This window comes from Geospiza fortis, unplaced genomic scaffold (assembly GCF_000277835.1).
Source record: "Geospiza fortis unplaced genomic scaffold, GeoFor_1.0 scaffold443, whole genome shotgun sequence".
In the NCBI taxonomy this organism is placed as follows: domain Eukaryota; kingdom Metazoa; phylum Chordata; class Aves; order Passeriformes; family Thraupidae; genus Geospiza; species Geospiza fortis.
Genome location: NW_005054335.1, coordinates 4,975,665 through 5,001,478, shown reverse-complemented (window position 1 = coordinate 5,001,478; position 25,814 = coordinate 4,975,665). Strand labels below are relative to the sequence as shown.

The window sequence follows — 25,814 nt, the reverse complement described above, 5'->3', positions numbered from 1 at the left end:
GAACGCTGCTCCGTAAAACCTCGGCTACTTCAGCTGAAATAAAGACAAGTTGTAATAAAGCAGGTCTTTGTCTTTCAGATTTCAGGTACTCAGATTCCACCTTTACCTTCACCTATACTGGAGGCTCCAAAAGGTACTTTTTTTACAGTAATGACTCCATTTCCTGCTGGCAGTAAAATGCAGTGGTTCAATAACGTGGCAGGTTTTTTTGTTTCCTTATCTTTTGCAAGGATTATTAAATCATCAGCCTTCGTGCAAACGTAAACTGAGGAAGAGGTGTGGAGGGAGGTGATGAGATAGGTGATCCTAGTCGTCAAAGGCTCCTTCCTTAGAGTCCTGCTCTGTGAAGTTTTTGTCTTTGTTTTTTTCCTCAATTTATGTAGAGACATAGAATTCCTGCCATATGTAAACCTAATAGAAACATTGCAAAGGCATCAATGTATGGTGTAAAGTTAATTCATGTTAAAAAACTGGGAAAAGTTAAGATTGTGATAACAAATAGGCCATATTTCACATCAGCAGCTTACTTCAATGCATGAGAGCCATATTTGGTCCCATGGCAGATGCAAGGCTGTCTGCAGTTGACCAAATTAAATTCCTGAGACATTAAATGAAATGTCAGTATAATCTAGAAGGCTAAAAAAATGTTGTATTGAATGTTTAAATACTATTTTTAAGTGGATCCCAGCTTGTGGTCATAAATTGGATTGTATCTGTACATGTTTTCAAAATATATTTCACCATTCATTCGTTGTGCTTGTCAGTTTTCAAAAGGAAATGTATGTAGAAACTTGAACACATTTTTCTGCTTTCCCTGATTGTTAGTTATAAGGTGCTAAAATAAAAGTGAATGGTAAGTTGGTCTCTTTTAGATAGATTTTTAAAATTTGATGTAGCAAGAAGTTTTGCTTTTATTTTTTGGTTCTTTTTTTTTTAAGATAATTCAGTTTCTCTGGTATCTTTGTCATTTATTTTTCTTTTGCAGGGTTAATCACATTAAAGTACTGCATTTTTTCATATTCTTTGCAAGTGAACCTGTCAGTGGAGGCAGCACTCCCACAGCCATCGATGCTCCCTCTGTGCATACTTTGGGATCTGGCTGTAGGACCAGGCTCCCAGATGGTCCCCAGGCCCCCAGTGTTGCTCAGAAAAATGTTTTCCCACCTCACTACCCTACCACTTCCTACTAAAGGAAAGGACAACTTCTTTCATTTTCAGTGAGGTAGAATATTTCACCCAGTATTTGAGAGAACCAATATATTTTTGGGTTGGTCATAGCATACTTTTACCTTCAGTATTTTAATATATGCTTTGTTTTGGTGTGGTTTTAAGACAGTTTTGAAAGGATTGATACTGAAACACAGGCCTCACGTGACATAAGCACCTTAGCATAGGTATGAACTCACAAAACCTGAAAGGTGTGGCTGCTCACTTTTGCAAGCAGGGCCTAGCTCTGGTGGGCTAAGGTGGTAAGGAGGGAGAGGCATGTTGGTTGTCATGAAAGGCAAGAAAAATGCAAAATCATAAGTTTTGTTTCAATAGATAGAAAAGAGAAGAACATAATCACTGTCATAGCAAAGCGTAGTATCAGTTGGATAAATGTGATGAATATGATAGGAACTATCTGCCATGTTTGTAACCCTAAGATAATGAAACCACAAGTTATGTAAGATCCCAGCCCTTAAAACTGTACCTTTCAGATAAGGAAACAAAAAAGGGCGGATGCCAGAATTGTAAAAGTATAAAAGCCAGTGTAAAATGAACCACAGTCAGACATGCATATGGAGGTGCTAACCCCTGCATGTTCTCTTGGCATCAATAAAGATGTGTGCTTTTCTTTACACAGCAGTACCTGCTGTGGAGTAGATTCCTTGGAATCAATACAGTAAAAACTACTTAACAGAGAGACCATTTATCATTTCACTAAAATGACTGAATTTGAAAGTTGCTTTGAACTGTTCTCTAAACCAAAGATCATAGAAGAAAACAGGAAGTTAAACCCGTCTATTGTTTCCATTTTCTGAGCTGAATAAAGTGAAAAGCCTAAGGGCATAACTGATGGCAAACAAACTGGTTTATCAATGTTGAAATAAAGTGTTGGCACTTGCTCAATGAGAAACGGAAGAGGGCCTTACATTCCTCAGCCTTGAATTTAAACAGGGGTCAGCATTTGCTTAGGAAATTGATGGCTGAAAAACAGTCTCAGGACCTTGATGATTCAAACAGAATTGAGAAACAATGATAATGCTTACAGAAATTGGTTGAAGTGGGTTGTTACTTAGAGCACACTCAAATTCCACTTTCCTCTTCACATTTTAAGCACATTAAGAAAGTGTCCTTTTAGAGGAGGGTTTCGTGTTCTCTGTGTTCCCTCCTTGTTTGTATTGTGATTTAGGAAGTTGTTCTGTTGTATTACTGGTGTACAGTGGTGTGCTGAGTGGCAGGCTTACGCCATAAGCTCTCATACATATGTGTAAAATGAAGTGTGGAAAATGAAAGCTGTTCAGGAAAAAAACTTCAGCTTCGTACATCAAAGGTGTGTGAGTGGTTTCTTCTTAGAGGAGGCTCTCATGGAGCAGCAGCAGCTCTACTGCAACACGTGCAGCATTTGGGCAAGTCTCCAGTACAGGGTCAGCAGCAATGGCTTATACATGGTGACAGTTTAGGAGAGCGCAAGGTCATCCTAGGACCTTCTTTTTGGCCTTTGGGTATGAGCTTTTTCTTGCTGACACTGCTGCAGCTGTGCTCTTCCTGGGTGGTAACACCATCTTCTGGTTTTTGCACTCAGGAGTTGTCCCAAAATGATAAAGCCTCTTTAAGATCATGATCATCAGCCAGTGGGCCCAATGACTTTTGTTTTTCCAGTCCACAGGAGCCACAAGCATTAGAGTAATGGGCAGAGGAGTGGGTGTTCACTGAATGGATGTTCAAACCAAGAAAAGGTCTGAATGAATAAGAGTAGAAGTGGTGTGTGGGAAAGATTAAAGTACTTTAGTGGAGGCAGCACTCATTATTAGCCATGCCTGTAACTAAGAATTTTTCACGCTTTGTTTCCTTTAAATATTTTTTTTTTAGGTCAGTGTGTAATACGGCCTTGGTTTAGCCATGGTGGTTACATGGAAGAGCTGCAGTCCTTGAAAAAAGGCAGTTTGTTTGAGAAGCAGGATTCTTTGGCAAATGATGATACTAGCAAGTTTAATATCTCTCTGGGTTTTCCTCAGCATACTGTAGTTGCCTCTAGTGTCCATTATGTTTGTTTATCAATGATCTTAAATTTATAAACCCAGAGCTAGATTAACAGTACATCAGGGTAAGTCCATGGAAGTCCGTGTACCAGTATTATTTCAGTTATTATGAGGACCTAAGATTTATTTGTGCTTTTTTTCCTTCAAACTGCTGAGTTTATCTGTGTGAGATTTTTTTTCTTGGGACCAGCTTTTCAGGTTTTATCAGATTTTTCCCTTGTTGCTTGGATTGACTGAACAGCCTCTTCCTGCTATTTGAAATATTAAGGTAGTACATAAGCATGCTGCAGATCCATCCAAATAGATGTCTAATGCAGAGGACATTTATTATTGCTTATGTGGACTTAACTTGTAATCCCATAGTAAATTAGTAGTAGTTCAGACAGTCCTTTTAGAGTGTATTCCTTAATGCACTGTGTTCACACTTCCAAATTACTAGATCTGTTTGTCACTGCAGAGATGTGACCTGTTTCAGGAAGGTTGTAATTAGCAATTTATTAGTAAAAGCATGTCTTCATGCATAATGTGGGCACTAAGTAGAGGGCAGATTGTTTATCAATTTAATATGTTTTTATTTCATTGTCAGAAAGCAATAAGTAGCTTGATTTCTTATAAAAAGAGGTGTTCAGCCAGGTGCTGTGACTGTGCAAGATTTACTCTCCTTTAACTATATCTAGAAGAAAATTTAAAAATTAGTATTTTTTTTCTGCAGGATCTAAAACAGATATTAAATTGTGAACATGTGGAGTTGTCAATTTTAAAAGAATCTCTAGTTTCCTTTTTCTGTCCCTGTATGAAACACTGTTCCTCCAGAAACCAAGCAGACTGAACAGATCTGCTGATCTGTCATCTTTCAGATAAAAATGCATGCTGCCCTGAAGTTGTTTTCAGTTTATATGTCATTTGACATGCTTTACATAGAAACAGTGCTTGGTTGTCCTGAAAAAAGATATTTTCTCTTTACTATTTTTTCCACCCTGCTCTTTTTTTTCCCTGAGGCTAAACAAGGACATCGTATCAGTCCTGAAATATTTCTTCATTCAAATACGTTCTTAACTCTCATTGGCAGTGAAGGACAATGACGATAAGGTTGTGCATGAGAACTAATAATGAGATCTCATACTGCAGCATATTGCAACTAGGTAACACCTGAACATGCAGAATAATTTTGCCAGCAAAGTACTCATCTCCTATTCCTGCAGTGGACTTACGTTCTGCCTTCTGTACTTCAGCACAGTGATTGTAACAGTGGCAGTTCTGAAAAAACAAGGAAATTCTGGTCTGGAGTACTTGTTTATTTTTGCTTAAAATAATGACAGTTTGTTATCTTACATGGTTTTCATTTTGAATATTTGGCCTTTTGTGTTTTATTCAGGAAGTTATTGTAGTATCAGACACTCTCATGTAAAATGAGGAGTTACTTTCCATTTCACGGTAGTAGTGGAGCATTTGACAGGTAGGGAGCTGTGCCACTGAAAGAGTGACTAAATTGCTTGTAACTTTATAGCTAGAGATGAAACCGCTGTCTGAAGTCCTAGCACATTACATCCACAAGATGTTTAAACCACTTGACAATACATAGGTGCAGATAACCTTTTCCCCCTCTTTTATGGTATGCTCTATTGATGCTTCTGTGGATTTATAAAACTGCCTACATGAGAGATTCCATTTGGTGAATAATTTTGAAATTGTGGTGTAATTCTGATAACACTGAAGTCTTTGGTACACAAAGTTGTAAAGAAAAGCATGTTTGGGATAAATAATACATATCTTAATATTGATGTTCACTTTATGTAAAACACAGGAAAAAAGAGACAACCGAAAAACAGTTTTTAAACTAAAACATAAAATTGTGTCCATCAGAAAATCCCCAAATGAAGGACATTTGTTTGGTTGCTTTTCTTTATTTCCAAAATCACGTAGTTTTTCCAAAATCAGTGTCTTTTGGGTTGGGCTCAGCTCCTCTGTCAGGTTTGTTACATGGCAGTGTGCGTACTGGCTGTGCCAGGATTGGAAGGGCAAGGTTGGACTGTTCCTTTTGGAAACAGTGGTAGCTTACATAAGATGAAAGTATGGCTTACGAAAGTGGGAACTTGATTTTAATGGAATCCATTGCCCTGACTGGTCTTAGTTTAGATGTAATTAGTTTTATGCAGAGCCTAGGAAGGGCTGGTGCAGGCACAGTTCATCTCCTGGTGCTGATGGCTGTGTATGACTTTTGTGTTCAGGTTATTAAGTAGGTAATTACATTCATAAAATCTACTCTTGCAGTAAGAGAGGGGTGAAAACTAGATACACACCTTTTACCTAGCCATCTGTTAGTGGCTGATTCAAAATACCTGGAAATTTCTACATCTTTCAGTTTTAAATTTCCTAAGAAATATGGCTTAAAATTTTTTGCTATTACTACACCATTTCCTACACTGTTTCCATGAGAGAGAAGTCTGTGGTATGAGATGGGAGTCTAGTTTAGCTATAACATGTCAAGAATTTTGATTTTCATTTTTTCACTAAAGATTCTTTAGATCGGGTAATCTTGAATACAGCCTTTGGTACTCGAAAATAGCAGTTTTGGGTCAGGCATTACTAAAACTTCAGTTTTTAAATCTCTCTCTAAGACAAGTGTTTTCCATTCTATGAGCTTCTGTTAATACACCTTCATTCTAACTTTATACTACTTCTAATATTGTCTGCGTGCAGTATGTACGTGAAACCTGTCCATACATTCCTGTAGACAGTTTTTTGTTACATGCTGCAAGAAGTTCAGTAGATGTGATTTAACAAATTACTCATCCTAGAAAGAGATCTAGTAGACACAATAGTAAGAGTGCATCATTAAGGCCAATGCTAAAAGGTTGTGAAGAGCAAAATTGCCACTGCCATTCCATTCATGTGATACTGAGCCGCCTGTTTTGCTGGGTTTGTGTCTGACAGCTCCTTCTTACCTTGCTGTTAAAAAATCTGTCTGAAATTAACTTTGTCCCCATCACTGCATCATGTAAGAAACATATACTTCAGGGAGAGCATGATCTTATGGAGATCCTGTTCAGGTCTGGTGAAGCAAATTGCTGACCTCTTTCAGCTGCCTAACTGTACTGATACTAAGAACAACTGCTTTAGATTGTGAACCCCTTCATTTCCATGAGAAAAATGTGGTTTTAGGCATTTAAATTAATGGTCTAGTTTTCAGAAGTGTCAAGCTGCCACACCACATAGCAGTCTTGGTATTAACATGGGTTGTTTAGCATGTTTTAAAAGCATCACCATTTTTATTGCAGGTGTTTTTGCCATAGAGATGTATGCACTGTTTTTTGAATGGTTTTCCAGCATGGAGTTGGGGGAAGTGCTTGAACGTCTTTACAGAAAACAATTTCAGTGGCTTCTTGCTCTACTTTCATCACATATTTTAACATATTAGTACCTAAAAATAAACCTGTAGGCTGTCACTGTTAAAGTGTTAATGTGGTACGACAAATAAATTTGAAAGCAGAGTTCACTCTGCCAAAATTAATTTAGATCATTTTCCTCTATATTGGGACTAATGCCATTTCTGCCTTTTCCTGTTAGTCTCTACTAATTTCCCATATATTTCATTGCTCGTAAATAAAGATCTGAAGATACCTGTTGGTGTACTTTTTTCCATGGATTACTTAGTGTGTAGAACGTGAATTCTCATTTGAGTCAGCGTTGAACCACTCCTGAGTCAAAATTGTTTCAGCAGCAAGAGTGAAAGTAAATTTAAACTTGCTGGGAGAGTTCACTTAAAACTAGGAAAGGGATGAAATGTGAGTAAATCTAAAAAATGTCCAATGTATAATTCTGTTTCAACATTAAATAAATCCTGTGGAAGAGGACAATTTATGTCCTCCTTGCTATGGGAGGGTAAAGATTTTTACAGGTATTTCATGGAATATGCCTCATCTGAGGAAAAGGAGCTCCTTTTAAATGACATAAAATTGACTCATAAGGGTAAACCTATTGTCCCATGTAGCAGTAGCTAGAAAGTCTTACTGAAAGAAGAGAGCCCTAACAAGGTACAGAATTAACATCTCCTTCCCCTCAGAGCCCCCTGCATGCTCACACTAGGTAGCATCCATCCCACTTCTGTGGGCAGAAGAGCAAGAAAGTGCCTTGAGTAAGGAAAGGGGGCAGTTGGTTCTTTCATAAGTCAGAGTCCTCTGGGAGTTTTGCATCAGAAATTGTATTCCCCTACTGCTAGGGCAACCAAGTTAGCCATGGTCTTGCACATGCTCATGCAAGGCAGCAGGCAGAAAACAGCCTTGGTCCAGTGCTTTGAGCACCTTTCTGTAGCTTGCTGGAAGGCAGAGGATCTGTGTGAGCCTGCCTTGTCTGCTCCTGTCTGTCACAGAAGATGGTGGCATATCCTGGCAATTAGGATGGAGCTGAATTGTTCTGAGGGAGAGGTCTGTAATGCTTAGTGGGAGCCTGTCTGGAGCCAGGAATTAAGGGCAAAGAGGAAGCTCAAAGAATCTAGCTAACCCTTCAGATGTTTCCTTCCAGCCTCAAGGCATTGATCAGAAATAAAAAGAGCAACAGCATGTCACCTGGATAATGAAATATACTGTTTGCCAAAACAGAGTGCAAAAAATGGTCACATACCATTTGTGGAAAGGAGTGTGTAATTAAAGGATAAATTCCTTTCAGATTGTGTAGCATTCTGCATTTCATCTTGTGCAGGCTCCTATCTTCACATCTTGTTGCTTTAAATAAGTGTTCCATTTTAAGATTGTAGAGAAGAATTTTTTCACATTAAGAGCCAAGCTAGAAGAGAGCATTGCTTTGCACCATTAAGATGTCATGCTTCTGCCCAAAAAGGTGTTTGTGACAGACACTGGTTTCTCTCAAGTAGAAAAAAAAGTCTGTGGATTAGACATAGTATTTCAGGTAATTTTAGCTTTTCAGCAAATGACTTTTTTTTTTTGTGAGTGTGTGTGTGTGTGTGTGTATGTGTGTGTAATCAATCCCTCATTCTTGCTTATTCTTCCTTAATGCTGAAAAAGTCATCTTGGATAGGGAATTCTCACCCCAGAATACTCACACACACAGTAAAATATTAAAATAATTAGGATGCTCTTCTGTCAGTCTGGAGTTGATAAAGGTGTTGAAACCAGGAAGAATTTCATTGTAATAAAAGTACCTCTTGATAGTCAACTTCTTGATCTGATTTCCAGCTATGAGTCTACAGTAGTTCTGCTGATGTGATGAGGCTCACTTGTGTGCACAGTGATACTGCTGAATATTTGGCTTTGTGCTGACTACTCCTAGTGAACAGTGATTTTTTTTTTGTATGAGTGGGGGAAATTCTGAAGACCAGAATTCTGTTTTCTGTCACCTTTGCAGGTGTTTTCTCATTTTTGAGTACTTTTGTGGGTTGGAGAGCTGCAGTCTGTCCATGGAAAAAACTCTGTTTCATGCATGCTTACCAGGTTGCTGATGTTGCTGAGGGCATGGACAGATGGGCAGTTGTCAAACTTGTGCTCCTCCTCTGTCTTTCCAGCCTTAGCATCTGAAAACCTGGTTGTCATAGAGTCATCTTTTTAAGAATGTAATCTTCTGGGACACATGAAAAGCCTCTTTATCATTCAGTAAGAATCAGTATCAATTGTTAAGCTGAGTCTGGAAATGGTTCAAGATGTTTTTGTAGGTATAACCCATTAGTTGAAAGAGAATTGATGAATTCTTCTCAAGAAATTCAGTGAAACAAGTTCGGTGAAAAAAACTAAAAGGATCATACTGGTTTTGTCTATACTGAAAGTGTGAAATCTGGTCATTTCAATATATATTTTTGCTACAATGGAAACATAGGAAAAAAAAGTTTTACAGTATTTCAGACCAAAAAAACGTGATGTTCAGGTATTAAAATCTTCTGGAAAACCTACTTGGTTTATATTGTAGAGCAGAAGTTATGGGCACTATCAGTAGTCTTCTGTTACAGACAGGGACTTACATGAAGTAGTTTACTGTTTTGATGCAGTTCTATGAATTTTTCATGAACTCTTTCATACATGGTTGTAGCTGTAGTAGAGTTACAGCTGAAAACTGAACATGCTAATTCTGCTCTTTCAAGAAAGTATAGTGTTAAAGAATTATTTTGCTGTGAAGACTTTTAACCATTCTGTAGAGAAAGCTTTTTAGACTTTGCATAAAATTTCAGTGCTAGGATTTTGTAGGCTCATGCTGAAGGAGGACTACTGTTTTATCAGTGGGTGACAGGAATAGTGAAGTTGGATATGTTTAAGTGGCAGCAGGGGAAAAATAACCTTTGCCTTTGGTATGCAATCCTGCTTTCTACATGTTCTCTGCACCAGATTTAGCTGTTGATGGAATTTTTACAGAAAACTTCAGTGTTGATTAAAGCATTAATAAAATAACATGGGGTTAGCACCTACCAGTTCAGTTTCTGTTAAACTATTTTGGTGTGTAATCTGAGGACATTTACAGTTCCATGTTTTAGCTGTTCCATTTTATTTGTTCACTCTGGTATTCTATTTTTAAATGATGAGTTGTGAGTGGTTCTAATGCTTCCTTGGTTTTAGCTAGATACAGTGAATTAGAAGAATTGCATTCTCCCTGTGAATCACAGATGGGGAGGAGGCAAGTACAGGGAGACTCCAGGCTCTTTTTGTACCTGAATTTACATCTCATTCATAATCATTTACTTGCTATGGTTTGTCCCTCTTATGATGAATAATTGCTTATTATGCTGTTTCTGTGTTTAATTATCAATGATTAGGTATTAAAAAATATTACTTCACTAAAATGTATGCCTTTATTTAAGACATGAAGAAACACATTCATTCTGCAGTTCAGCAGAAAACTGACCTTTGCCAAGGGCAGCAAACATAAAGAGATATGTTGGGTAAATATATATCTTCTATATCTAGCTCTGTCTGGCTTCAAGGCAGACATGGATGTGTGGAAGATGCTGGCCTCCCAGGGGGCTCCTAAGTATTAGGCATTGCTGTCCGTGAAGAGAACAGGAGTTGTAGTTAAATGAGTCAGGATGAAAATTACAAAAGCTATGTTTTTATGGAGCACATAAATCGATCACCATTTGGGGTCAAGAAAAGCTGGCTAACAGTCTTTACTTATTTCACCTATTAAAAAGTCACGATCAGCCAGCAGCACAGTGAGTCAAGTCTTTGACTGGAAGATCACTGTGAAAGGTTGCCTGTCCTGTGTGGCATGGTGATTTCTAAAGCACATTTCCAGCATACCTCAGTGTGTGTGAGTTGCAGAGCTTTTGTCATAAGTACTGAGCAGATAGTCATATATTGCTGGCATTAATGAGCGTTTTGTCCTTCTTGTTACTGCTTACAACATATTCCTGTCTTTATTTTATTGCAAGTTAACTTCTCTGTTGTACTTTTTGTGATGTAACATTATTACCATATTCTCAGCTAATTTAAATTGCCAAATTGCCATGGAATTTGGTGAAGTCATGCCAATTTACAGCGTTGCGGACCTGTCTATAATTGTATTCGTCTAGTTAAGGAAGTGTAAGTAGAGCAAAGCTAAATATAAATGTTATCTTCTTTGACTTCTAATAGAAAAGTTTAGTATATGCATGATTAGTTACATACTAAAGTGAAATTACACATTATTTGTGTTTGCATTTAGGTGACAAGTAAGGACAAGTTGCATCGAGGCTGATAAAGTGAGATACAAAGTATGTTTTTTAGGAATGGCTTGTATTGAAGAGGGGACAACCAAAATGGTGCCGAGATGCCTGAAGTGATAGGGACTTGAGATGTTCTCCCACAAAGCAAACAAGTGTTCCCAGCAGTGTGGCATTTGAGTCTCAGATTTGCATGTGGTGCAACTCGTAGGCAAAGTCCAGGACACCACAGTGGTCTCTTTGTCTCTTTTTTGGTTTTTAGTGCTAAGGTGAACTTGGCAAAGCACTGACCAGTTTGTTTATAATGTTGGTGGTCCCATGGGATACCCCTGGCACAAGGAAGAGTTTATCCCGCAGAAAATACCCTCTCTGCACTCCCCCTTGGGCAATAATGATGACTTCAGTCTGCAGAAGTTAGAGAAAGTTTGACACGAACTCTGGCTATTTTCATTTTGTCTGTACCACTGGGGAGCATAATCTCCTTGCAATTGTCTTCCTATTTCTTCCCAACGTGTAATTTTCCACCTTCTTTCTTACAGCCTTTTGTTTTCCAGAAGTGATTTATTCTAACATATATATATATAGCATACTGATTACTGATTTATTCTAACAAAAACTTCTGGTTGTTGTGTTCATATTGTTGAAACAGACAGACAAAACAGACATGAAACGGTTACACAAGTGTGCTGTGAATGTTAACAGCACAGAGCAGCTCTAGACCACTCATCTCCCAGTTCTTTTCAGTTTAGATGTAGATTCTGAAACGCTTGTTTCAGTTCTTCGGAAGTTTCACCAGAATAACGGATGTTAGTTGCTGTGTGGCTAGGAAAAAATCCCCCAGAAATCACTGCTGAAGTAATTTCAGCTGCTGCCTGAGTTGTTTGCTGGTTTAGGTTTAAAAGTCCTTTTAAGCTGGGGTGTATTTGTGATTTCTGTTGCACCTAAGTAAGTCTAAACTTAGATGTTCAGCAGTGGTACGTATTTCAGATCTTTAACTGTAGATGCTGCACAGGTGTTAGAGTGAATTTTAGCTTGAACCAGTAGAAGTTGCATGCTCTTATCATGATGGAAATTGTAAAATAGAATGGCAAAGGAAATGAACCCAATGTTGCCGACATGGTTTTCCATTTTTCATATTACAGGCTCCTTATGCTTTAACAAGCAACCTCTGTAGACCTTTGTGAGTCTCTCTCCAGTAACTATTTTTTAATTCTGTTCCCCTAAATAAAGGCAATTTGATATTTTGATCAGTAACAATGTATGCTTCATTAGGTACATGGTGCTCTTAATTGTCGCTTTGGATACTGAAGGTGTTCACTCACAGTACTCACTTTGGTGATCATGACAAATGTTATTTTCTTGTATTTGGTCAGTAATAGGACTGCTTGATAGTTTCTTTTTATTCACTGTAATGTTTGAGCTTTTCCTTGGTTGGATTCTGATTTGATTTATAATAGTGTAAGTCACAGATGAATTACATGTCCTGTAAGTGGAGGCCTGATAGTGGAGTTTCACTAGTGTGAACTGCACGCCTTGGGTATATCTTCTTTAAGGGTCAGGCTTGAAAACCAGGTTTGCCTGTTGTGCAGATCACCAGCCCCAAAGGCAGAAGGTGGATGAGGTGTGCCCTCCACACACAGGACGTGTAGTGGCCAGGAGATCGGCTGGAGGGTGTAGCAGTGTGTACAGCTGGAGGGGTGAGCTGTGGAAATGGTGAGAGCGTGAAACTCCTTCCTGGGCGTGCGCCCTCCCCGAAGGCTGCTCTGTCACACCTCCCTTAGGGCACTGCCATCCACCTGCAGGGACTGTCTTTTTCAGAGCTTTCAGAGCAGGACAGAGAGCTGCCCCAGGTGAGCCCTGCTGTCTGTGGAACAGAGCCTGGCAGTCTGCCACAGGAGCCCGCACTTCCAAAAGACTGCTCTCCTCCATTCCATCAGGGCAAGAGGTGTCGGGATCTCTAGCTGGTCAGAGTGACCCCGAGAAAAGTTCGAAAGTCTCTTTTCCCAGCCCGGCGCTTGAAGAAGGAGTCAGGGCTCTTCATTTCTCGGTCTCAAGGTTGTTTATTTTATCTTATCTATAAAAAAATTTCTCCTGCCCTGCCGAGGTCAGCTCAGCAAGACAGTTCCAGGCACTCTCCGCCCGCTCCCAAGGCCGCGTCGTCTTTTGTACTACAAATTACGTATATCATATTTACTTTTACCTTCCAATACCTATCACCCATGTTAGACAGTGCACCTATATTCTAAACCAATCCCCAAGTGCCAACATCACAGCAGAAGATGGAGGCCAAGAAGAAGAAGGAGAAAGGCTGGACACACCCAGTTCCCTCCATCTTGCCTCCTGAACCCCCATACCAAAAAACCCAAAATCTTCTTTTCCAGCCCGTGATAATTTCACTATTATTCTACCTAAACTGTTGTGGCTTGCTGATCTTCATATAAGGTTGGTAATTTGCTCCATGGGTCATAATCAAAACCACAGGTGTCTTGGGCTCCGTGACAGGGTCTCTGAGACCCCTAGCAGGGGTCCTGGTGTCCTGGACAGCCAGAGGTGTGTCCTGGGTCCTGACAAGAGGGACTTGAGGACTAGTGGCAGGCTGGCAGATAGCAAAACCCTGCAGGGCTGTTTGGTGGAAGTTGGGTCAAGTAAAGTAAAAATTAACTTCTAAACAATAGTATTGAGGCTGGGGGAAATGTTTTGTTGTCAGCAAAAAGCTTGCCAGGCAAATAGAAGGAATTCTGTAAGTTCAGTATCAGTGAAATCTGGGAAGAAAGGAGTTGAAGAAGGATCACAGACTCTTTTTATTGTCTGTTTCCCAGAGGTCTTGGAGTCCTTCAAGTTAAGCATAAAATATTTGCTACTGAAGAGGAACTATGCAGAAGGTATCTCTTTGGCATTGCTAATCTTATGCAATATCTAGCGTGAACCAACCTGCAGCACATGCAGCCACTCCAGACCATATCCAGTGTGTGCATACACATTGATTTTTGCAAGTGGTGTCAGCTTTCTTGTTAGCATTCTGTCCTTTCTCAGAGGATTTATAGATCTGAATACATCTGAGCTCTTCATAATAAGTATTTTTCCCCTTTCATTTTTCTTTTCTGGTTCCAATGTGTGTGGTTTTTTTTAAATACTCATGTAAATGAGTTTTGCCCTTCATTTCCCTGGTAAGTTGTCACAGTGGCCCTGAGGCTGGCAGAGGTTCTGCAACATTGCTCAGGGTGTTGCTAATGTGTGGCTGAAAGTAGAAGATCCTTGTCACAGGAAGAGGTTCACTGTTTCCTCTTTGTTGCTGCTGCTGTTGCATGAAGGACTACAGAAGTGAAATCAGGAGGAAGTAGAGCGAAGAAAGACCACAGGTCGATATTCAGCTCTGTTACACCAGTTTAAGGTGCAAGCCTGCCTGTGTGGGGAAGGCATCTTTATTAAAGAGATTGTGTTACACAGCAAAGACAGAGTAAGATGTACTTTCCTCTTCAATTAATCTATGCTAAAGGACAATAAGGACAATGAAAATATCTGTTTTCTGATTATCTGTTTACCTCTTATTTTCTTTGAGTTATTTTAAATTTACTTTTAATGGCAGTAAATAATTCTGGCAGGAGTTTGAAGCTGGATGTATTACGTGCTATAGCTGTGTTATTTCCTTAAGAGATACAATGCCAGGCTTTGTATTAATTTAATCTGAAGAGCTGGGCATGACTAATACCACACTTCGTTCAAACTTTCTACCTAAAATTCAAAAAGTAATATTTTATGCATCAGACTGATGTGTATTCAAGGCTCAGACAGATAAAACAGTTGAGCTGTTCTACCTCTAGTATCCTTAAGCTCCTTGTTGGGTGCAGCCCATAGCTCTGCAGTGGCACATTATGCCAGTGATGGAGACATTAGCTGCTACTGAGTGAGAATCCTTTACAGCTCTCAAACTTCAGTGATTTCAATGTCTAATGATTGCAATATGCTTATGATGAACTAACTACATAATATACTGTACTGAAAAAATGCTTGGTTGGTGAAGTGAAGGCTGAGTGGGCTGGGGTGATGTTGGAACTTTCCTACCTAGATTGTTTCAATTTTGAAGTCAATTGGTCAGAACTGCTGAGGTTTTTATTATTGTACTTGATAAGTTTCAGGAGATTATCACAGAAACATTTTCATTTTGCTGCTGATCAGTATGTTGATTGAAACAGAATATATAAAAGGCTTCTTCATTTAGCCTGATCCTCTCCACCTCTGGACTATGAAAGGAAACTGATAAGATGACATAAGTTTAACTAAAGAGAAAGCACAGTTTAGTTTCTTTTATATGGTCATTTTTTACCTTTACTATTCAATTTTTTTCAGTTAAAGTTTATTGCAGTAATTGAGGAAAATATTTAACTTCTGGCCAAATTTAATTTAGAAATAATCTCATTTATAGTTTAAATTGCTTTGATTATTTCTGTAGCTGCAATCAGCTGCATAAAGTTGAAGCAATGATACTGTCTTTATTTACACTTCAAGAATCTAACCCAGTGTATCTATGTGTGGATCTTGGCCATCTATCTAGCTAACCACCCCCCACCCTGCCTTATGTTTAAGCGTAACACGTATGTGTTTACAGAGGCTCAAAGTACTCTCTGATTCCTTAGTATAATTTTCATCAAGATTGACCATATCACATGGTCAATGCCATCAATAGCATTTTGAGTAACTCAGTTCGCATTATTTCATAACCAGCTGCTTATTTCATAACCAGTTCTGTTTAGTAAAGTGGCAAATGAGCCTGCAGAGGTGTCTTACAAAACAGCATGGTAGAAACATCCACCTTTTAAAATAAAATCTAAAACTTTATTTTCCACTGACAGTGAAGATGGATGAACATGCCAAGCAAGTGCCCGTGTACTAGTAAGAAGGCAGTGGGACATTTGGATCAGAGAAACTTACACTTGTCGGTCTTTTGAATAATTTGAAAAGTAACTTACTCAGGTCTTAGAGCACCTGTCTCGTAAGGTGTACTGGAAATCTTCCTCTGGTTTCCTGTGCCTGGAGCTGGCAGTACAGGCACCCAGCTCTGGCTGGCACTGTCGGGGTGCTGAGGAGAGGCTTTGCAAAGTTGTCCAGTAGGAAAAGCTGACAGGCTTGTGTCAGGACTTGCACTCCCAGGGAATTTAGGTAGGTACTTAGCTCCTGTCTAGAGTCATGTTGTGTTGATGCCATGGGACAGAGAGAGAGAAACGGCAAGCGCTTCTCACAGCGGCTTGTGAGAACTTTTAGGGAGTTGTAGGGACGTGATAAGTTGTCAAGTATAAACAATCTGCAGGTAGTGTTTTTCTACTTTGTCTCTCTGTTCTTTTCAAGGACAGTGTGTGAGGGAGGTGTTTTTGTTAGTTAGCTAATCAAATAGAATGTATCATATCACTAAATAAACCGCGTGGTTATCTTGAATAAAGCCTTCTTTGCTCTTTCTACAACACTGCCTCCCTCCTGTTCCTGCGGTGTTCTCACTGCAAGAGTGACAATGTAGCATTAGGTATCTGTGCAGGCCTTTTTTGTTTCAAAATATGTCTAAATGTTTTGTCCTAGTGGTTGCCCTCCATTCACTGGTGTATCTGATCTGTTCCCAGGGTAGAGGTGTCAGGGTGCTCAACTGTGAGACAACACAATCCAGCTCCACAATTAGGCTGTACCAGCATGAAAATAGAGCCTAAAACTTTCTTAAAACCTCTGCATTGTCAGGCCCTTTCTCATTTTTTACCTTTTACTATTTCTGAACTTTGGTCTCAGGATCCTAAATCCTTCTGTAAGGATTTTTGGGTGTGAATAATTGTGCAGGGCTGCTTGGATGCTGGCAGCTTGGGTGAATGCTTTGGAACAGCAACATAGGTGCTTGGTGGAGACAGCTGGTTAGGAATGGAGATGTCAAAGACATCTTTTTAATGAGCATTCAGTCTTTTGTCTCCTGGGTCGTCTCAAGAGTTCTCTTGGTGAAGTGAAACTCAGCTGAGTCACTCAACATAGGTTCCTGTATTTTTCAGTGGGATTTTGCTCTAAGTCCATCTTTTAATACAAAGCAGTTGTGAGATTTGTGCCTTACTGTGGTGTTTTGGGTAAAATGACAGTGCATGTCCAGCATATTCTCTGTGTGAGATTCAAGTGCCCCTGAATTGTGACACCAGGCCTTTGACATCCCAAGATATATTTCACAGATGACAGAATTTTCTGGGTTGAAAGGGACGACCCACAAACATGGTAGAAACATGCTTGATCCACAAGGATCATCAAGTCCAGCTCATAAGTGAATGGCCCATATGATGATTGTATTTAATCATTAAAGAAAAATAAGAGTTGATTTCCACCCACCCCCCCCCTCCCACCAGTAAAGTCTGTGCATTGTGATCTCTATATCTATATATCTCATTCTACAGCTTCACCTTAGGCTGCCTTGGTACAGTGTGGTTTATAACCTGTTTCTGCTCTTTTGTATTCTGCTCTTCTGATAGTATGTTTTAAAAAGATTAGAGATAATGGAAGAGAAGGTCTGGACGAGCTTGTCTTTCACAGCTGGGTATTGCACTGAGGACATAATGGAGCTTATGAACTCAATCATCTATACTGTATGAATGCATATAGTTGCATTCAGGTATTTGAAATTAATGTTTAAAGTGGTGTCTAGTGGAACGGGGAAAAGTGACATACCATTGCATCAGCATGAATGTCTGTGGCTCTTGATGAGAAGTGCTGTTCTACCAATTTTAAAACAATATGATTATGCGGGTCTTGTCCTAATGTAGCTTTGGTGAATGTCTCATGGCTCAGTGAATGCTGTTGTCTTGTTACAGAATCTACAGATGAAAAGGTTTAGCGACATTAGGGGGGTGTCCCTGGCTTTACTGGAATGCTTTGGGATATTTCAGGAATAATGATCTTTCGTTGCCTTTCATGTCCTTACACCTTTTGGCAGCTAGGCAGATTGGAAATCTGACGTGGCAGCATGGCTCAGGCTAGACACACAAAACCACACAAAAAGTGCTCAGGTGGGTGTGCTGGAGCTGCCTTACTGACTGGGAGCCAGGTATGGGTGCATAGAAAGGGTTAATCAGGAGACAGCCCTGGAGAAACCGAGGGAAGGAAGATGCTGGCTATTAGTAGAAAGGGCAGGGGGAGTGACAAGGAGATAAGCATGTGATTTGGAAGGGGAAATGGAAGGATAGGTGTGAGAGCTTGAGTCAGAGAGAAAATGACGCCAGTGTGAGCATGTGAAGAAAGACGGTGTCTCAGGGAAAAAGAAAAGTAACACCCTTGAGAAAAAAGGAGAGGAATGTATTATATTCCAAGAAAATGTACCATTCCATATTGATAGGCTAGGAATAAAGGGAAGAATAAACTTTGATGCTTTAGGGAGAAAATGGACTACACAACAAGAAAACAGAGTAAAAATCAGAATCTGTAAGTGCGTATGTATTTAGTGCTGCTCTGTAGGATAAGACAGGTTTTATCAGCGTGTATAATGGAGAGAAGTCTGTATGGATAGATACCTGGAACATCATCTTTCTCTTAATGTCATGTTCTTGATCTCAAGCTTGAGGCCTCCAGGTCTGGCAAATAAGTATATATTTTTTCCATGTGAGTAAAAGGAAAGTCTTAATTAGTCTCATTCTTAGAAATAATTGGCCCATTTAAGATTTTGCTTTTTTAAAAAAAGAAAACTAAAGATAATCTGTGGGAGGATGTGCCTCCTAAACATTACAGTTTGATAAAATTGTAGGATATTTTTAATGGTGGCCATGATCAGATTCAAAATTGGATTTAATTTAATTTGTGTCCCTATAACTTGTAAGTGTGATTGCAAACTGTAATATAATCACTAGATCTAACTCCTGGCTGAACTAACATTTTCATTTCAGGCAAACAAAATTGAGTTAATTATACAAAGCCATTTGGATGTATATAGTGTAGGTTTCTTATTAAAATACTTTACTTTCTTGTCTTCGGTCTGAAAACAAAATACTTGCATATTTGCATGCATAAAGTTGAAGCATTTGTAGTGTTTGTAACATCTGTCAGTGGGATTTTAAATAAGGACTGTAATCTAGATTCACATAAATTTACTCATATAACAGGTTACTGCAGGGAATGATCAGATAATGGTTTGCAATGAGGCCTGTGGTGATGCCTTAGGATTTTAGCTTTTATATTTTTCCTGTGTTTGTTATGCTCCAATTCTTTAGTGTATAACACTAAAATCCATATCAAGTGTTAGCTACTGCTTTCCCATTTTGGTCAGACAAAACAACTCCTCTCTAGGCCTGGGAATCAAGGACTCTTCACTCTCTCAGGCCCTGAGAAATGCAAACAAAAATGACTTGGAGGGGGGGAGCAAACTTGAAGTAAATTACTGCATTACCTGAAGCTGTAATTGGAAAATTAACTCCCAATATGCAAATGGACTGAATTTATAAAAGTGTGAAAACCTGTGACCCACCATCCATTTTTGGGTGTAGCCCCTGGGTGGGCTCTCTCTGCCCTAAATGTACCTAAAGGCACTTCAATAAGTATTACTGCTTTTTATGCTCTTAATTTTGTCTGGCCTCCGGTTTTAGGTAGTCCCAAGAAGGCACCAGCAGTAGTACATGGGAAATTTGGTGAACCACATGGGGTGTGGGTCTGTTGCTGGTCTGTTATGTGTATTTTAAAAGAAGCTATCACAGTATTCCAAAAGTAACACCTGAAACAAGCCTGGTTATCATTAAAAAGATGTTATCCTTAGTGGTTTTCAAAGTTCCTTCAAAGCTGGAGATGCACGGTCATTCTCGGACCTGCATGAGTTAAAATGGAGAAGGGAGATAAGAAAAGCACATCTGGATGTATTTGAAATTTTACATAAGTACTTGAAGAGCTGCTGTATGAAGTGATGCTGTATGAAATCCAAGCTCACAGCATATACTGTTAGGCGCATCCTCCTTTTGCTATCCCAGTGAATACCATGGAGCAGCTCAGCCCCACAGGGCGCTGCAGTCACTTGCTGGCCCCAGCCAGAGTGACTTGGGGTTGGCTATGCTGGCTATGCCCTCTCCTAGACTCTTGCCCACCCCCACCACTTTCTTGGTGCTGTATAAGCTCTGCACAGCAATACCTAGAAGAGCCCTGTGTTACCAGCACTGGCTATAACAGAATCATGGAATGGTTTGGGCTGGAATGGACCTTAAACAGCATCTTGTTGCAAGATGGGTAGGGACACTTCCCTCTACATCAGGTTGCTCAAAGCCACACCCAGCCTGGTGTTGAACACTTCCAGGGATGGGGCATCCACCACCTCTCTAGGCAACCTGTGCCAGTGCCTTACCACTCTCCTAGTGAAGAATTTCTTCCCAGTAACTAATCTAAACCCACTATCTTTTAGTTTGAAGGCATTCTCCCTGTCCTGTCCCTATCTGACCATGTGAAAAGTCACTTTCTGTCTTCTTCATAGACCCCCTTCAGATACTGGAAGGTTACAGTGGGTCTCCCCAGAGCCTTCTCTTCTCCAGGCTGACCTCTCAAATCCCTCAGACCCTACTCATATGAGAGGTTGAGAGGTGCTCCTAGCCCTTCTCTGGACCCAGTCCAGCAAGTCCAGATCTTTCTTGTGCAAATGGGTCTTCAACATCTTTCCAAGGGACATGAATTCCCTGTTGATATTTTGCCATCTCCTTGTTGCAGTCTCCTTCAACCCTACATGAAAGAGTTGTACTGGTCTCTGGTCACATACCCAAAACAGCATTGTACAAGCTATTGTGAAGAAAATTAACTCAAGCCCAGCCAAAATCTGTACAATGCCATACTTTCATATGTACAATTCAAGGAATAGGTAACACATAAGCTAATAGGATATGTGTCGGTCTGCACTGACACTGGCATTTCTGGGAGTTTCTCTTCCTCCAGGAAGAAGGAAATAATTTGGTAATTATTCACAGCTCAGCAAGTCCCTTTCTGTCCTCACTAACGGCATGTGAATTGTGAACTTTTTCCTTGGAAATCAATGAAGTTTGGAGGAATTATAACAAAGCAAAAAGAATAAACTTCTTTCAGCTTCTGTGCTTTCTTTCCCACATCTTAGACTGCAGATCAGTGATGCTTAATTGGAACCATTGCTACATATCTATTTTTGCATAAAATCCTTAAAATGTTTTAAAGTGCAATTGAAGCATATTAAAGAAATTCTTGTATCTGTTCCTAAGATTGCTTTAATTTCTATCCCTCATGTTTCATATAGGTCTAGCCACTAAATCTGCATGAACTTAAACTCTGGTGAAATGAGACACCAAGTGCACTTCTCTGGGTTCAGGGAAATCAAGTCAGGTTGGGACATCATTGTGCATTTTATTCTTCAGAGGATTTGTACACGTGACCAAGAGCTATTTTCCTTTACTGATTCACTTTAAATTAAATGTTACATAATTTCTGTTCAATAGACATAGGAAAGGATATGTCTGAGGGAGAATATTATTTAATTCAGATCTTCTTTCTTACTTCAAGACTTCTGGTAGAAGCAACCCAGAGATACATAGTACACTTGAAGGAAAGATGATTGACATTTTTATGTCATATATTTCATCCATCAGTGCTGAGACACTTCAGAATTAAAATACATGGTCCCATTATCTGTTTATGTTTCCTAAAGAAAAGAAGAGTGTCTGATATGCATCTTTAGAGCATTGACAGGCTGTGGGTTAGAGACAGCATCTGTCTCTGAAGGTAGTGTTGGGAATATCAACCCCCAGCTCCCATCCTTTGAAGAGTTTGCTGTTTTCTGCAAGAGGAATAAGGTGTATGCAAGTGGCAGCTGCCAGTGCTTTTCTTAACAGCATCCCTTCCAAATGGTTAAAAATCTGCTGCTGAAACTGCATGATCGGTGAGGTCTGTAGGTAGTCACATTTGCAGGCAGAGCAGCAGCTCTCTTCCAGCTGTGCAGAATGCTGTATCTGAAGGGGAGTGAGGGTGTAATGGTCATGCTCGTAGTGTGCTCTTTGCTTGCATAGGAATCCCAGATGTATATTTCCTGTACCAAATGTTAAATTCCTAACGTTTCTCCCATTTAACCCTAAGTGCTCAAATTCTGCTGGGAATGTGGCCTCTGTCTATCTGTAGATAGATATATGTTACCAAGTCTTTGGGTTTATAAAATACTGCACATATTTGGCTACTCTTCTTGTGGAAGCTGAGACCCTTCTTCACAAAGTAGTTCTCAATATTGGATACTTCTCCTTTCATGAAAACTGTTTCTACTGCCATGTTTTCTGCATAGAAGGCATTTTGTATTGTAAATGTTATTTTGGATAGAAATAGAAAATAGCGTTAGAAATACTTTGACAGGAACAGATTATTGTATATCCTAGAGATGCTCAGAATATGGATTCAGTTGATCTTCCTTAAAGAAGTGAAATGTTCCCAAGTTATTATTTTTTCCTTTCATAAAGAAGTCTACCTGGTCATCCGTGGTGGTTTTGAAATGCACTATTGTCTCACCTTTGACCCAGCAGTGTCTGACAAGTCTCCCTAGCTAGATCAGGATCTTTCAGACACGCAGTTTCTTGGCCATGTGCTTTAATTCAGAAGAGGCCTTTTAGAAACAGGTCAGATGTGGTACTAGCTTCAGCTCTTGACTGGTGTGAGTCCTCTTCCAAAAACAAGGTAGTGGGGGTGGCAGTGAGAAAATGGTAAACCAGGACAGTGAGTTGGATTCCAGGACAAAACAAGGAAAGCAGCAGGGCTGCTGTTACCTCTGCTTGGTACTGTACAGACAGTAGGAGATGGTGCTTGGGTCATATAATAGTAGCTTCTGCCTTTCTTTGGGTTTTGTAGAGGCTGCCACTCGTTTTTTCATTTCCTGTGTTCCCTGGGAATGGCCACTCTGTTGTGACCCTTCCACATTTGGAACCAGCTAGTCTACAGGTCATGGAGCACCTGCTGATGCCTCAGACTCTGCACTGCTGATTAACATCTGTTTCCAGACCTTCATTACCAGGGAATTTTTATGCTTTAATAGGTAGCTGTCAAGTGAGAGGTGAAGAAAGCAAGTAGAAGGTAGGTTCAACATGGGTTTCTTGTCTCAGTTTTGCTTAATTTAGCCCATATGATACACAGGGGGTCACTGTCTTGTTTTCTTTGCTGCTGTGAACATCCTGTGGCCTCGAATCAGGATCAGGCTCTTTGCTGATGTATAAACCACCTTCCCAGATTCCAGGCTGATCTTGAAACTTGGAGCTTGCTGGCTTGCTGGAAAACCCTACTTCAGCCTGTTTTTGGCTTGGCACTTCTGTCCGTGTGTCCTTCCCCTCAGCCCCCAGAGAACGCAGAACACAACATTGGAGCCTGGACTCTTTATGCTGTTTGCAAATTATTTATTTCCAGACTTAACACTTTTCCCAGAGAAATCAGAAAAGCCATTGTATGTTGAAGCAACCGTGCTCATTACTTACTAGCTCTTAATTACTGTGTTGGCTATTTTTTCTCCCTGACAAATTAGTAGTTGTTATTTCTCTTCTTGTAGTGAAGAAGCACAGGTCAGTGTATTTGAGAATGAAAAGCAGCTGTTAGACATAAAAATCAAGGCAGTTCATAAAGGCAGAACAGAATTCTTATATTTTATGCACACAGATTCACCCACAGCACTGCAGACAGCATTTTCAATTTTCACTTGTGTCCTCTCCTTCTTTCTTTACCATTTTTGCCAAGCTTTCAGTTTTTGTGCATTTTTTTTAATCTGTAAAAAACTACAGGCTTAAGATGCCCAGTGCAGATACTCCTTTTTTCTCACACTGTCTCTCTTGCATGTTGTTTCTGCAGTCTTGTCCTCCTTTGGATTTTATGTGCCTACATGGAGACTGTAAATTTGGAGGGGGGTACTCTACAGTGCTCACTTCCTCTAGCTGCAATAATTGTCACCCACACAGCAAACCCCACTCAGAATCACAGAGGTCCTGGGTCTGTGGGCTAAAAGAGAGGCTGAAACACTTGTTGGGGAAGATGATAGCTCTGTGTAGCAGTTTTGAGGAAGGCAACTATCAGTTTCAAAGGCGTGTATGGGCAGGACCTGTGTTGCCAGAATTAATGTGATGAGCACAGAGGATGTGTAGTTGTTTACATGGTGACTTCACAACTGAGATTTGGCTGAAAGATTACTATGTTCTAAGCAGCAGAGTTCCTGTTTTGTAGCACATGAAGTACAACTGTGTGGGTAAAATACTATTTCTCTTTTTTTTGTGCCTCTCTGCTGTCATATCGTTAACATTTGTGTGGTCACACACCAAATGATCAGTCTGGTGAATTCAGTTTGTTGCAGAAAATATTTGTTCTCCCAAAAGGAAGACTAGACTATATGCCTGGTGGACAGGCATGTTTTAAGTATCAATTAGTACCTCAATTTCATCAGTATTGCATGGGAATAATTGGATTTTACTTCATAGTACTATTCTGAGATTAATTAGTTCATTTTGTTAATACAAAACTGTTATAACTAGTCATTGTTATGATATCTGAGGTTCAGGCAGCAAAAGCAGTTGCAATTTCAGCACCAGATGATCTCAGCTTCTCAAGCTGAACTCTGTACTTGTGTGCTGTGGCTATTGTGAGAATTGTAAGGTAGTCAATTTATTTGTCTAGCAATCTTTTTCTTTTTCTTTTTCTTTTTCTTTTTCTTTTTCTTTTTCTTTTTCTTTTTCTTTTTCTTTTTCTTTTTCTTTTTCTTTTTCTTTTTCTTTTTCTTTTTCTTTTTCTTTTTCTTTTTCTTTTTCTTTTTCTTTTTCTTTTTCTTTTTCTTTTTCTTTTTCTTTTTCTTTTTCTTTTTCTTTTTCTTTTTCTTTTTCTTTTTCTTTTTCTTTTTCTTTTTCTTTTTCTTTTTCTTTTTCTTTTTCTTTTTCTTTTTCTTTTTCTTTTTCTTTTTCTTTTTCTTTTTCTTTTTCTTTTTCTTTTTCTTTTTCTTTTTTTCTTTTTTTTCTTTTTTGTCTTTCCTTGCGCAAGATTTGCACTCCTTTTTTTCTTCAGGAATATCTACGAACTACATATACAGTTGGTACTTTAAATCTCTGTGGAGATGTTCCTTAGGACCTGACATTTCAGGGCTTAGATTTTGATGACTTATAAGGAGAAAATTTCACAGTTCATGCTTGTGGCCATGCAAGTTATTCTCTCAGGGGTTGTGACATTCCTTGATACATCTGAAAGCTTTTTGTTGCAGTTTTGATACCAGATGGGGAAAACATCTTCATAACCAAGATGGTGTCTTATGTGTACAGCTCCCCAGATTGGAAAATTTAAGGCAGATAATGCAAATACAAGGTTGAAAGGAACGAAGTATTTAGGGAAATGTGGGTGCAGAGTCTTGCAGTTCCAGAGTGTGTTTTCTCAGTGTGTGCAATCCAGCCTAACCCCAGACTGCTGCCCAAAGGGAGCTTTTTCATTATCTGCTGGTAAAGAGGGGTATGCAGCTATATTAATTCTCCTTCACTTCCACAGTGCCTTGATTTGCTAGAGAACTGGTGATTATGGCTGCACAGTTGTTACATGCAGTACAAGGGAGAGATTAAATAGGTTGCTGGTTCTTGGGAACAGTGAGAGTGATGAAGGGAGAGAAGGGAGACTCTCTTGTTGGTGGCAGCCCAGTGTTTAGGTCAAATTAACCACAGTACAAAACTGCTCTCTTGGGTGTCTAATATTTAATAATATGTGAGATGTTTTAGTAGCACTGTAACTCGCTGCCCTTGCTTGCTTATGTCCCCTGTCAGTCCGACCATTTCATTCTCCCTTGGTTTCAGCTTGCTTTGCCTCGTCTGTTATATTTATATATTTGTCACTGCAGACACAGCTGTATGCCGTACACATTCTCATGGAGAAAGCCATGAGCCTCTTGCCTTGCTCCCCTGTGGTCTGGTTTGGATTTCATTAGGCATACACCTTCTGGTCCCTCC

At 39.6% G+C, this 25,814-nt stretch overlaps 1 protein-coding gene across 1 annotated transcript in view; it reads left to right on the top strand.

The window, feature by feature from the left end:
* PARP8 (poly(ADP-ribose) polymerase family member 8) overlaps nucleotides 1-25,814 on the top strand; it is a 143,347-nt gene that overhangs the window by 28,334 nt on the left and 89,199 nt on the right. Inside the window, exon 2 of the mRNA XM_005422032.2 lies at nucleotides 79-133. Within this exon, the coding sequence (XP_005422089.1) occupies nucleotides 79-133 (55 nt within the window). The remainder of the gene's footprint in view (nucleotides 1-78; nucleotides 134-25,814) is intronic.